This window comes from Leptonotus elevatus, chromosome 11, assembly GCF_054856555.1.
Source record: "Leptonotus elevatus isolate MCC_2025b chromosome 11, RoL_Lele_1.0, whole genome shotgun sequence".
In the NCBI taxonomy this organism is placed as follows: Eukaryota; Metazoa; Chordata; class Actinopteri; order Syngnathiformes; family Syngnathidae; genus Leptonotus; species Leptonotus elevatus.
This window is the reverse complement of record NC_141249.1, coordinates 3,412,075-3,427,333: the sequence shown is the minus strand read 5'-3', so window position 1 is coordinate 3,427,333 and position 15,259 is coordinate 3,412,075. Positions and strand designations below refer to the sequence as shown.

Genomic DNA, 15,259 nt, shown 5'->3' with positions numbered 1-15,259 from the left:
GCCGGTGAGACAAACCAGGACACGCTGGAGAGACTATGTCTCTCGGCTGGCCGGGGAACGCCTTGGGATCCTGTTGGTGAAGCTGGTTGACGTTGCTGGGGAAAGGGAGGTCTGGGCTTCCCTGCTCAAGCTGCTGCCCCTGCGACCCGACTCCGGTAGATAATGGATGGATGGATGGATTTTTAAAAGGGTTATTGCCTGCATGTAAACAGTCAATGAGGCTGCTACGAATGGCTGGGAACACGCTTTTTTCCATCCCACAAAGGCGCACAACGGCGCAAACGCTCATTACGCCCGCTTTTAATGGAGCAAAGTCTACGAAACAGTGACGTGCAGTGAGCTCTAGGTTTGGGTAGGCATGCAGTCACAAATTGAGACGCACCCACCAATTACAAATTTATGTCGGCAGGCGAGTGTACAACATATCCTAGGGTGACCATATTTGTATTTCCAAAAAAAGAGGACACTCAGCCTGACCTTGAGATACCTGATACTCAGATACAAGAGGCCATACATTCAAACTATTTTATCATATGCCTCATATGATAAAATAAAAAAATAATAAAAAATCATATGGGTAGAAAATAAAACAAAAAACATTACTCTCTTTTGAAGTCTTACATTTTTTGCTCCGCAATCTTTATTTTATTTTTTTAATTAGTTTTACTTCGATCGGGGTTCGTACCCATCGCCTCCGGTGCGGCAGCTCAACACTTGCCACTCAGCTAAAGTTCTAGGCCACCGTCAGCCAGTGCGCAGTATGCCAGCCACAGTAAACGTTGCAGTGCACTCTGCCTCCTATTTGCCGCACAACGAAAAACTGACCATTTCAAACCCGCCCGGACGCCCGGAAAAAATGTAATAAAGTTAATATCTCCCTGTAAAACAGCCTAATTCCTCACAAAATCAAGCTAACAATAGCAATGTCAAACACCATGTAAAGTGAAACAGCCAGTTAATCGAAGCACATCCACAAAGCCAATCTTTCCTTTTGCACCATTCTTTGGGAAAAGTACAAATAATTCTTTGTCCCTTACTTTGCTAAAGATCCAGTAGCTAAGCATTGGTCTCCCATCCTTCAAAAGATGGTGTTTTCCCTCAAAAGAAAGGCGTGAAAATAGTTTTATATTCTCTAGTGTGGCGTCATCTTACCGCTTTGCTGTGCACTAAGTGTGTTTTGAATTCATGAATGCACTGTGCGAACGTACGTTCGCATAGGAATAATACAGCGACGTAAAAAGGTTGCATAGCGATTTGCCTATTCGCGTAAAGGACTTTACTACTGGGAAACTGACTACGCATGCGCGAACACACATCGCTACGCGGACAGGGCTGGGAAAAGCATAGTTGCGGTGTGCCTTCAGGAGGATAATTTTTGCAGCATTTTTGCCTGCAGGCCAGACGAAGTAATGACTAATTTTTAATTGAGGTATGAAAATCACCAAATGTCACTTTTAAACTTATAGGTAGTGTAAGCTTTCTGAAATTAAAAATTATTAAAATAAATAGAAAAAAACAAACGGTTTAAACTTTCATTTCAGCCTGGGGTAGGCAGTACCTACCTTGTCTATCATGACCGCACGTCCCTACTACGAAAATACCAAAAGAAAGAAATCCCCACCGATGCATACAGTTTAAAAAAAAGAGAGCCTTGACAGTTAAATAGACAGAAATGAGGGAAAATTATGACCATAATATACGTGACATTATTACTTGTGCTTGTTGAGGCAAGTTGATGATTGACTATGTAGCGCATTAGGCAGGGGAAGTCTGGATATCCAGCACGACTAGATAAGCATACTGATATTATTCCGAGCATGTTTGCAACCTCAATATTACTGAGTGTATGGATTGGAAAAAAAGGCAGTTTCATTTTATAGCACTGATTAATTAATCTGAACCAAAGCGTTCACTTTTATAGTCACTAGAGTAGATTAGATCTCGCTACATTTTATTGTTATTTCTGGTCCCATTCAAACAGCCATGAATGCTTAGAAATGTTAATCAAACTGGAAAGCACTGGAAAATATTGCCATTTCCCTTGAAATTTATCATTTACACTTTTCAAAGGTTGACACGAAGACCTGTACTTTAGTGGTTGATAACAGAGGGAAGATGCATTAAGTGTAGTATAGCACTAAATATAGTTCCGCAGATATTCTCGTGTAGTTCTTATTAAATAGGCCATAATCTTACAGTACATTAAGTGTAAGTCTAAAATTAATTAATTTAATGATTTTCCAGAAATGGGACAAATTCGGCCTTGCTTTGTTTTTCTCCTAGTTTAATTTTTTCATGATTATCAAATTGGTAACCACGAGAGTGAAGATCAGCTGGTAACTACGGTTACAATGATTCAAAACTTTGTACACACGTAAACATGCATTTTGAATGTTAAAGGCACAGATTTGTTGTGATTTGTGATACTATATTGTAATATATATGAGCCAGTACTTTGAGAAAAGAAAAAAAAGATTGTCACTTTCCAGAATAAAACGTAATTCATGACTGCAATATGAGTCAGTGATGTTACATTTGTAACAACAATATAATAGTGTGTGACTACACAGAATAGTACAGAGGAGAGACGAAGCTGTGATTACATTTACATTACTGACTTAGAGAACACGTCTAGGGGGGGAGAAGAGGGGGTAGAGGAGAGGATCGTGCTGCTCCGAGTAGAACAAAATCAATCCGTTTTAATCTCTGTGAATTCCTGAGGTGAGGGAAATGAGAAATGACAAAACAAAGACAGAAAGCTAGTGAAAGGAAACTGCTGAACTGCTGCTCTGTGTGTAAGACCAACTGTGACATCCTCATGTCATCATGATGACAAATAGAGCAGACCCTGATAAGTATTCAGGGTGCATCTGATAAATGCGTAAGGGATTGGAGCCCCAAGTAAAAAGACAGTGAAGAGGGCACAGCTGCCCTCAAGTTAAGAAGAAACGGCTGCTGTTGTGATACATAGAGTGGTCCTATAATGTAATGGGTTGTTTTAGTCTGCAAAATATAGTGCAAAAATACTTACACATCAAGCAATTATACTGTATATGGAAGGAAATTAAGGCTTCTCAATGTATTGTGTTTGTGTTGAATATTGTTTTTTTTAACAATTGCAAAACTGCATAGTTTAGATGCCTGCCTCCTGTACCTTTCTGGTATTGAGTATTAATAGGTATATTGGTGGTGTTTATAAACAAATGTGCAAGAGAGCTTCAATGACATATCCTCCTTGTTCATAATACATTTGATGAAGTATCGACAAACTTGAAGTCAATTCATGTGTAAGAATGTAAAATCAATGTGAAAATTCTGGTGAAGTTAATGAGAGAGAAAAAAAACCTCACCAGATGCTTCACAGCCATCTTCATCATCACAGTCGTCTCCACTGCCCCTGTCTGTTTCTGCACTTCCTCCGTCCTCTTCGCCACCCTTTCTTGTGGCTTCATGCGCCCAGCCAAGCTCCACTAAAACTTCCTAAACACACATGAATATCAGTGCGAATTTTACAAGTGTTTTCATTTGACTTCATTTGATTTGATTAATTGATAGTCCTTCATCAAAAATATAACAGCAACAGTACTATAGTGAAAGCCTGACGTTGATGTATTTGACCTCATCCCTTTCATCAATATCTCCCCAATGATATTGTATTTACTATTTAGTACACCTTATCAATCACTGTTAATGTAATAACATGACATTGTTTCAAACACTTACGGCACATTTCTTTTCACCTACCTTAGGTGTAGTTTTACAATTGTATATTAACACATGAGAGATATACACAAAAACATTTTGTTCGGCTGTGACTAAACTAGGAAAACATGTCTGGTCACTGAGGGCCAAATCCACTAAGAATGCACTGCGTCCGCTGACAGTACCAAACACTGTTCCACGACTGCACCCGCATCTTGCTTCTTGTTAACGTACTATTCACTAAGGATATTGCTCTAATGGTATACCAGCGCAAACACGGCCACAAGGTTTGACAGCTGGGAGAAAATTTGCGCCTAATTTACCCCACATTGGCAATGGATTTGCGCCAAGAACACGGCAGTATAGTAACAGTTGCAAGAAAGATGACACTATCAGAAAGCGAGGTTGGACTGAGGAGGTGCAAACGTGTTTTCCTGATTTAGCGCCATTAAGCGGTAGTGCAGCGGCGAGGAATACAATGACGTCATTAATTTAATGTCCATGTAATACAAATTATTGGTGCAATCATTTTCATATTTTCAGAGGCTGGCATGGGCATACAGTATGTAGAAATGTGCACATGGATTTTCATATAGCATAATGGAGTGTTAGTGCATCTGTCACATGAAAATGATTTATAAAAATGTGAATCTTAGCATTGAAACAAAGACATGATCATTGTCAAGGTGTGTGCCCGGATCAGTAGGCAGCAAGCATCATGAGGCATGCGGCTTCAACAAACAGTCAGCAGGTACAAGACTTTCGGTGCAAGGTTATTATTTGACAGCTTGTCCGAGGGGACAGAATACACAGGAGAGTGGGTGTGAAGATTTGTCACCATGTCATGAGACTGGAAATGAGCAATACACAAAAGCAATATTTTTACTACTAGCTCTATCTACTATAGATTGTTTAGTAAACAAGTCAAGATGAGGCCAACGTTCCTATGCAAGCATGGAACCTATGGAAAAGCATGGAATTTGAATTCCTAAATTTCCAGGTCTGGAAAAGTGTGGAAATGTGTGGAAAAATATTTGTGTTTCCAAGACTGTTACATGAACTCTAACAGGTCTCTGACGACTGGCTCATAAACATCAAATATAAAGACTGGTTGACAAAGCATCCCAAAAGGATAAAGGAGCAAACTGCAGACTTGTGAAATCTTTTGATCTCTATCATGGGGGAGGTGGCAGCTGTGAGTCATATTTCGGGGGTGATAAGCAGTCACTTTTTCAAATTAGACTGAGAAGTCTTGAAATTTGGGTCTGGAAAATGTATGGAATTTTTGAATTTCGAATGTATAGGAAGTAGGATCCCTTTTATTGCCAAGGCACTGAATCGATCACAACTGAGCAGTTTTGATTGTTTTACAAGATGTTTCGCCTCCCATGGATGTACAGGACACATGCATTCCCCATGTGTTAAGACGTTTGCATCTAGAACAAATATAATGTCTCAGAAGACTTGGTTGGATTTCATTAAGCTATCACTGGTCACGTTGTCATTGTATGTCATTTAAGAAAAAGGATGGTGAGGCCACTGCCCTTTTATGTTTATTATGCCTATTAAGAGCTACCAGAGAATGAGGCCAGTGGAGGATGAAAAAGGCGGGGCAAAGCCAGTGAAAATGACGCTCCTCTAAAGTATGGCTGATAAAGACAATTAATTTTCCATGAATGCATCTCTGTCATATTTAGTTCCGCCGCTCATTCTTGCAATGTGGGTGTGTGAACAGTAGCAAATGATGACAGTCATGAATAATAATGAAATAAAGGTTAGAATTAATGGCTGCGGGGAAGTACTTGGGCAGGCTTTACATTCAAAAGTGATCTCAAAGTTGTTTAAAGCATAATATTTTTATAACGCTTCTGATAAAACATCGACTTACAGCTAGTTGGATGGTACCTTTGTCATGGCCTGAGGTGTCTGCAGCACTTTTACTGGCACCAAATACCTTTGACCTGTTGGTGGAAACTGAAAATGTGGACTGGTTTACAGCATACGTCAATGTGTGGGTTATGTGCTAACCACTTCCGCGTTAGGGGAAACAGAATGACTCACTACCGGCGCTTCACTCAGCCTTGGCAGTAAACATCAGAGACCTGAAAAATTGCACTTTTTTACACATGATCGCTACTGGACTTGCCAAAAATGACCGTGTCGGATGTGGGTTTTCATTCTTCAATGTAATCGTCAATAATCAATGACGGAATGCTGATTTTGCTGAGGGATGACGTAGAGTACTGGAATGTCTCTGAAGTATGGTGACAACAGATATTCGTTGGTTATCTCTCATTATTATAAGCATTAAGCACACAAACAGCCGCTGTTGGCCGTAGCCGACGCCAAAAAAAAGAACAGCATTAGACGAAAGTACTGACACGTCACAAGCAACAACCTCTTCGACCTTCACTTCAAATACTCACACATAGTTTGAAAGTCTAGCGATAATTTTAAAATCGTACCATGAGAACCAGGCTTTGGTTCAGTGCTTAGTTTGTTTATTTGACATCAGGCAGGTTGTTAGACAGGTAAGGGTCCTTCCGTGCACCATTTTAAGTCAGGCAGTTCATTGAACAGCTATGGGTCCGAAAAAGGGGACGTGTAGGCAGTTACCACCATGTGCACATTCTATATGTGGCGACATTAGTGAGGAAATGAAGAGTAACTTAAAAAACCATGTCAAGCGGCCTGAGAGCTTAAAGGTAATGTCTGACTGATTTCCCTCAAATACTTTTTTGCAAAAAGATGAAGTATTCCGCTACGAAACATGCAGCGGATAGTGTACGTTTGAAAACCAGGGTGAATATCAGCTTTACTTTTACCCACTTCCAAACCCTGAAGGAGGGAGAGGCTTGGACTGAAGAGCCTGCTTGCTGTGGTCAGCCATGCTAATTTAGTAACAAGTTAGGTTGCAATCTAGAACGAGGGCCAGACTTTGCTTATATCATTATATTTACGTCGAGCAATAGGTAAAGCTAAGCAAAAAGCAAATTAATGTTTCTCCTGAGTTTTTTTTCCCTTTACACACCGGGCGCGACGCGATTATAAGCTGCAGAGGCAAGCTACTATCCGTGGCGGTGCAGGTAACTTGCCACCGGGGCAGTGCGTGCCAGTGGCAGTGCTTGAATCAGTCATGTCTCCACTTTGTGTAGCAAGAGCAGCCGCAGCGGCTGCGTGTTGTGTCAGACAGTATAGTTTGGATGTGCAAATTTTATATTTTTTGCTACAACGTCATCAAGGATCTCAAGTCTCACTCATTTAGCATATGACACACTGGTGTTGGGTTGAGTTGCTGTCATAGGGAGGGGGAATGAACCGTTGAGTCTGATGGGAGGATAGTCAGTTTTGATTGTTGTGTTTACAAACTGCAATGGAAATTCTTCGGAAGCTACCTGGAAAACTGCATTCTTCCTTCTGCTGTGTCCGACCACACTCTTTGACTTGATTGCTTGTGTCGATGAGGTGCTCAAATGTAATCATTAATAACTGACGCAGTACTAACGGATCTGGAGTGGGCATTCCATCATTAACGGAAAAATGGACGAATGTCCACTGCGAATGACGGAACAATTAACGCACGTCCATTTCACTGAGGAATGACAGATTGACGATTACAATGTGGTTCAGATTGAAATATTGACGGATTGTCAATGACAGAAGGGTGTTCTGACTGTTGACGATTGCCGAATGACAGATGCTCAAAATTCACTGACACGCCCACCTCTGGTATTAATATGTCCGAAGTTATGTTTTCTTATCCTCATGTTGTTTTGGAATATTTAAATTTTACATAAAATTAATGGACTAAAAATGTTACATACATAAATAATTACTTAGGGTCTGTGTGGTTTGTGTGAGTGCAAAGGCTGACTCTGCATTTTATGCATGTAAATGCAGCATGATTAATGGGCCCACCAACAAAAAGGCCCAGAAAGCCCTTCAGCAGTGAAATCAACAGCAAAACATGGCCATGAATATTCAATTACACCAATAACAGAACATAATTCATTTGTTTGTCTTCAAAATTAAGCACATACTGACCATACCTACTTTTGAAAACAGCTGAGTGTTGCATGGAAACATCCATGCATCCATTTTCAGTTGTTTAGCCCATCTATTTCTGCATCTGTTGCCTATCAGAGCTGAGCAAGAATTAGGCAGCAGCCAATCATACAGTAGGACTTGACAATTATTCCCACTCAGTCACACGTACCTACACACTATCTATCTATCTATCTATCTATCTATCTATCTATCTATCTATCTATCTATCTATCTATCTATCTATCTATCTATCTATCTGTCTGTCTGTCTGTCTGTCTGTCTGTCTGTCTGTCTTGCACATAGACAGACAAATCATATGCCTCCATGCTGTCTTTACTATTTTATGTTACACCGGCACCCTGACTTAATTATCAGTACCGCAATGTCCAGGTTTTCTGAGTTCTGAGCTGTCACTGTGCCATTTTCTTTGCTTTGAGCTTCAGGTACTCCACTAACATCACAGCAAAGTGTACAGCTCAGGTAAGTATTTTGTTTCCTGCCACTCCCATCTGAAGTTCATTGTAAAAAATATAATAATAACATGAAATAAAGAATTACACGTTTATCTAAACAAAAACAACTGCCTTACGAAAGTCTGCTACACATAATGGAAAATACCATAAATATGATAATGAAACTAGCATTGATTTTGCATGCATTATAAAACTTTAAATAACTGATATTTGAACACAAATGGTGCAGCAATACATGCAAACAGAATATAACAATAATCACAAATGCTGCAAAAAAAAAAAATAATATATATATATATATTTTCGGCTTGTAAGGGGTCTTCTTTCTGTTTAATCATTAAATTTACACATACTATGTCTGTATGTATTATACTGTTCCGTTTGCCAAGGTGCAGACGCCAGATGGAGAAGCATGAAAATATGATTCAATAACTTTAAAGGCCCTATTTTTGTGCCAGGTGAAAGTGGACAGTGGGTGGACATTCCTTTGTAAATTATATTTCGTATTAAAAATGTGACAAAACAATTACGTAAACTCATAAGTCAAGGTACACTCTTCATCAGTTTGACAGTTGTTGTGCAATGTCACTGTCAATTAAAAGTCTCAAACACAACTGGCATCATTGTGAATGACCTTGATGGATGATTCATGAGTAATCACTGCAAATGCTGTCAGCATATTACCAACCTGTCAAAAGCATTGAGAGTGCCGCATAAATCTGTTGTAATTGCTGAATTAATCTATTACTGAATATCATTATCTACATATGCTTGGAATGGTGACATTTAAATGTATTGCATTAAGCAGCACTTCACTCAAGTGGTGATAACACGTGATTTAGAACCAAATGAGGGTCAAGACACAAGCATTTGTCCTTGTAAAGTTGTGAGGATTTGGTTTGCATAAATCATTTCTGGATCATGATACTCACAAGGAAAGGCCCATTTTCAAGTCTTCCCAAAATAAAACTAGAAAGTCTATGATATTCATGGTAATAGGAAATTATCTCTTTGTTTTAAAGTGGTGTTGTAAAAGCAAGGTAATGGAATATGCCAGGGGTGAATTTTGGCACTCACGTGTTAGATTTAATTTGTGTGTATTTACTGATGGTGATGCTGCAGAGAAAGTCAAAGAAAGTCTTGTGCGGCAGGGATCTTGTATTTACCTGTGTTAACTGCTCCAGTTTTTGTTTTGCCGCCTTTAGGACAGGATCCGTATTACGGACAGTCATTTCCGGGTTGTCCCGCTGGGCTTTCAAAGTGCTGCCAACCACATGACCTGCATAACTGCAGAACATGGGGGAGATATGCAGTGTTATTTTATGATACTGTAATGCCTTGAATATTAATACTTGCTCAACTAAATCAGACACTGAACCATCTGTTGATTTTCCTTATATAGAAGTTGTCTTTATTGGTCATATTTGAAAGTAATTGTCATGCCAAGGACTATTGCAGCTCTGTTGCACTGCATTTAAAGGGAATGACTTTACTACTCCTGAATCAAAGCTAAATGTTGATATAAATGTTCAAAACTACATTTGAATCTTAATCAACTGTTACAACCAGCAACGTTTTGTAAAAGTTGAATGTACTATGTTAATTGCCTTTTTTTCTTTTATAGTTTGGACATATCTTAAACACTTCAAACTAGAAGCTAATGATGGTTATTGGTTATATAAGAGCAACTTCTTTCTGGTGCGATATGCTTTGATTTACATATGATCCAATTAGTCAACTAATAAAAATAAGCAGTGATTAGCTGACTACCAAAATAATAATTTGTGGCAGCCCTACTAACACGGCAATAGCAACAGCAGAACAAGACACTTTGCATAGACAGTAAAAAAGATTGCATGGGCCAAATGCTTGTACAATCGAATCTTTACCATGAGTAAAAATGCAAATGAAGCAAATACTTTGTGTTTTGCTCAATGTTCCCATCAGAATTTGGACTATTTAGGAACAAGTAGCCATTCATTGTGCTGTAACAGCTTCACTCCTCTCCTAGTCATCATTGGTAACGAAATCCATACTCAGGTTTGCAATCATTGTAACAGGGGACGGGATGTGCACAGAATTATTAATATAATATAAGAATGGAACACCCTCCTCAAAACAGGCTAATTTTATTAACAGGCTAAATTGGGTCACAAATGTAAAAGTATCATTCTTTTTTTTTTTTTTGGAGAGAGAGCTCAGTATTGTTCATTCGGTAATCTTACAGATTCGACATGTCATCATCATTGCTCTCTCTCTCTTTTTTCCCCTCTTTTTCTTTTTTTTGTACGTGCGTGAGTATGTGCTTGTGTGGGTTTGTGTGTGGATATGTGTGTGCGTGTGAGTGTGTGCTCATTTATTCACCTAAAACCTATTACAAATCCCATACTGTTCACCTAAACCGAATACTTCAGAATTCAGCTAGAGTCGTGAAGTTGTCAGGAGACCCGAGGAAGGATCAAAGAAAAGAAAGAAAAGTGAAATCCAGCACCAACCAACACATACTACCCACCGGGTTACCAACCAGAATCTTTCACCAACCCCAGGAACATCTAAATTCCAACAAATTAGGGAGACCTCAAGAGACCAAAAGTATCATTCTTGATTCTTAGGGGTATTGTAACAAAAGCAAGTCACAGACATATTAAATTGCCTGAAATATCTCCCAAGCACTTAATCAGTGCTTGGTTGAAACGGTCAGCAGGAATGTTATTAGACAATAAACTTTATTTCACTAATAACATTTTATGCATGCTGTTTTTATGTGCTAAGTGCGCCTTTTGGTGTAAAGCAGAATATTTTACAACAGACTCTAAATCTGTCACTGTAAGTGCTGTCACAGGTAATTGTTGCATATTGCTCTCATTTGACCAATAAGTAAAGACAAGAGAAATGTGTGAACTTGCTGTGTGATGTGAACTTATTAAAAAGCCACAAAGCATCGAGTATGTTCTGGAAGCACTGAAATATGAGACGGGCTTAACTCCAGAGACTTTCCTTACATAGGCGTGGCACAAAAAAAAAGGGGGGGTGGGTGGAGGAATGAGTTACTATACAGGGGGTTATAACTCAGGACTGGGCATGCTTAGTTCTTGTACTCTTTAGCCATGTTTTCACCAAGTGGTGAAGTCCATTTCATCCCATTTACAGTGCAGCGCATGTGCTTTATATATACAGTACATATATACAGACCCGTTTCTACGGGCGGGCCATAGGGGGCAGTGCCCGTCCACGAAGTTGCTTGTGCACCCCACTGAAACTTCATGTACACCTCATTTTTACCCTTGCCTTCAAATGCAACGCTAAAGCATGGATGGATGGATGGATGGATGGATGGATGGATGGATGGATGGATGGATGGATGGATGGATGGATGGATGGATGGATGGATGGATAGATAGATAGATAGATAGATAGATAGATAGATAGATAGATAGATAGATAGATAGATAGATAGATAGATAGATAGATAGATAGATAGATAGATAGATAGATAGATAGATAGATAGATAGATAGATAGTACAAAAGCTTAATAGAATTTCTAATTTTAAAAAATCTCTCTCTATGTCAAAAGTTGGTACATTTAATATTTTTGTACAAATACGACAGGTCAGTCCCCATGATAATGTTGTTTTTACAAATCAGAAAAATGGCTTGCCCTCTTTCGACGTTGCAATTTTAACAAAACAACAAGCATTCCATTGTTTTTTTTCTCTCTCCGCTTTTTTTTAGAAAATGGTTTTGGAGGTACAAGGATTCTGCCCAATGCAGCAATATGCTGGTTACGCCTACTATGCTAAATTTCCAAAGAAAGGCTAAAGAGAGCCTTCCTTGCCTCGCAAAGAAGGGAAAGGACAGGAAGGGTGGCATGAATATAATCAGACAATGTCATACAGACACTTATTAAAGGTCTCGTAGTATGAAAATGCACTTTAGTGGAGTTTCAATATCTATCAAAAATATGCATCCTAGCCTGTCTATAATCCAACCAGGTATGAAAAAAGTCAGTCCGCGACTTCTTTAGCTTATCTCCTCCTTTCTGAAATGTGTGCTTCAAACGGGCAGATTAAACTTCCGTGACTCAGTGACGTAAAAAAGACACGGAAGTGCATTCGACCTAGCCCCTTAGGGTTAGTGGCACCACCTCTGGTAAAGGTTTGTCACGCCCACTGAAATTCGAGAAGCTGACTGCACTTTTTTTTTTCTCCCCCTGCATGCAAATTCTCCGTGGAGAGGGGAAACGATGATCAGGAAAAAGTGGTTGCTTCCTTCGTCCCAAGTCTTTGAGAAGACAGTGTTATTTTATTTTTAAAGAATGTGTACCAACATCATTTCTCAAAGGACTGTTATGTTACAAGCATTCACGGCAAATCTGTGACATTCACAGCAAAACAAAGTTTGTGGGAGATTTGCCGGTTACGGCAAAATAACCATTACCTAAACAATCACAAACAAACGCTACAACATAGTCTCTGTAGTAAAGTTATGCTACTTTTTCTTATGGTAAAACGTTATGCCACTTTTCCGTATAAAATTGTTCTCAAATGTGTAAAAGACATGTCTATTTTTTTTTTTTTTCTGCGCCCATGGCCAGTCGTTTCCATTCACAACATTAGCACATGGCTACCATGACCGAAATCACTGCCCCTTTCCAGAGAAAATGGTATGGCGTAGGCGTGGCCTGGTGCAGCTATTTACATAAAAGTGACACACCCCTAAAACAGGCTGTTTTGAACAGAGCGTTTTTTTGGGGGCTTATTTAGGTACAGCAAAAATATAAGATCCAAAGTCAATTTTGACGAATGCATATCACAAACATGTCTTTTACACATTTGAAAACTATTTTAGTATTGTGAAAAGTTTAATAATATGAGACCTTTAATGGTTGGTCATCCCGTTTGTTTCTGATTCACTTTTGAATCATGCCAATGTAAAGTTGGCCCAGTGCCTCTCAAAACACAGTTACAAGCTACTTTACGGTGAAACCATCAATTAAAAATAGTAGAATTGTTATCTCAAACTTCGCATATAATGTAGTGAGTATAACTGCTCATTAAAATAAAAATAAATAAAACAAGACAAGAGTAAAACAAGATGAAATCAAAACATTATACGACAAAAGTGAGTTGAAGAAACTAAGCAAACAGTTTGACATCATAGCAGGAAGACAAAAAGCGCCCACTAAATGAACAAAAATTCAGGGGGGATTCTTTTCAATTGGCTGAAAATTACATTTTGTCTTTTCCGGTACAACTCCAGGCATTCCACACCAAAGTAAGAATTCTGCTGGCCCATGATGCCCATCAACAGACTGCTGTGTGTCAACCTGAAGTCCAGTCTACAGTTGATCTGTTTGGTGCCCCTCAAAACCTTTGACAATTGTAATGTTTTATGTACAAAATTAAACCAAGTAGTTATATTTGGTGAACATGAGACAAATTATACATACATCCATTCTCTGGACCACTTATCCTGACTTGGGTTGCGGGTGTGCTGGAGTGTGCCACCCCTAGCTGTTTTTCGGGCGAGAGGCAGGGTACACTCTAAACCGGTTACCTCACCAGTCAATCGCAGGAGACAAAGTCCTTTTTTTCTCTATTAATTTAAAGTATTCACTAATTTTAAGTTTTTAAATCGTCTGTTTTAAAACGTTCATTCTACAGCAAATCTACCAAATATTTAGTGTCAATTCAAAGTGGATTCCTGTTTAGAAATAAGCAGAAACCCAAGATGAATTACACTGGCCTTCGCATCCTGTCAATGGGACAAATAAATTGTTGGGCATCTCCTCCAAAGAGAGCAGGGGGAAAAACATTGTAAAAAGTCTATATTTTTCCCATCTAAACTGGTCCTGGTGCAACCAACCATTGGAAGATATAACGGCCAGGTTGGGGTTAAGATTGGCTGAAAAACCAGAGAGCTATGGAGTGGTCCAAAATGAATGCATTCAGCTATTATTGATTAGTGATTCAGTGAAAGTGACAGGTAAGGCAGCCTGTAAATTGGACAACAATTACCAGGGTCACCTCAATCTGCACTTTAAAGCAGAGGAACTAAAATCTATTTCCATGATTTTCACTATGAAAGATGCAAGATAAATAATTTATGAAAACTAGTGTGGAAAAGAAAAATCTCTCTCTCACTCTCTCTATATAATATAGATAGATGGATAGATGGATAGATGGATAGATAGATAGATAGATAGATAGATAGATAGATAGATAGATAGATAGATAGATAGATAGATAGATAGATAGATAGATAGATAGATAGATAGATAGATAGATAGATAGATAGATAGATAGATAGATAGATAGATAGATAGGGAGAGGCAGAGAGAGGGAGAGAGAGGGAGAGAAATTGTTATGCACTTGTTAACACACACACACACACACACACACACACACACACACACACACACACACACACACACACACACACACACACACAAGAACCACTGTTCTGCTTCATCCCCTGCAGCAAGTATTTGAAGTATTGATAATGTCCACAGATAGACACACAAGCAAGCACAAGTAGAGTGAAAATGATCACAATAGAGATAGAGATCTGCTCCAAGGGAGTGGGATAATAAGTGGTGCATTGTAGATATAATTAAGTACATGGCAAACTAACACCTGAGGGGAGCAACAACATGACATATTGGGTGTGGCATGTCAACATATCAAAACAGCGTTATTGGAGGTTGGTCTAAACAAAATCTTGATGAGGCTTCCCTCTAGTGGAGTAAATTTGCTATTAAACTGAAAACTGTTTGTCTGGTCACACATGATCAAGCATCCGTGGGTTTTGTTTAATGCAAAGAATTGGGAGCGCTATAACCTTTTACTACTCGCTCACATACTTTCTCTACAGTTTGTCAACGTCACAGTTGGTTTATTCTCACTGTGCTCTCTTGACAAACCTCTGACACAAGTGAATTGGGTCAGAGGCTGATGAATGGAGGTCTGAATAGAAGGATGGAAAGATGAATGGTTAGTTGAAAACATAGATGAATGGGTGGATTGAGGGATGAAAG

General features: G+C 39.0%; 1 protein-coding gene across 4 annotated transcripts in view; it reads right to left on the bottom strand.

Moving 5' to 3' along the window:
* Positions 1-15,259, bottom strand: part of LOC147165205 (glypican-5-like) — a 62,708-nt gene that overhangs the window by 25,057 nt on the left and 22,392 nt on the right. For all 4 annotated transcript variants that reach the window (XM_086089456.1, XM_086089457.1, XM_086089454.1 and 1 more), the window contains 2 exons: positions 9,389-9,509; positions 3,351-3,480 (listed from right to left, as the gene is read on the bottom strand). In XM_086089456.1, the coding sequence (XP_085945582.1) occupies positions 3,351-3,480; positions 9,389-9,509 (251 nt within the window). The remainder of the gene's footprint in view (positions 1-3,350; positions 3,481-9,388; positions 9,510-15,259) is intronic.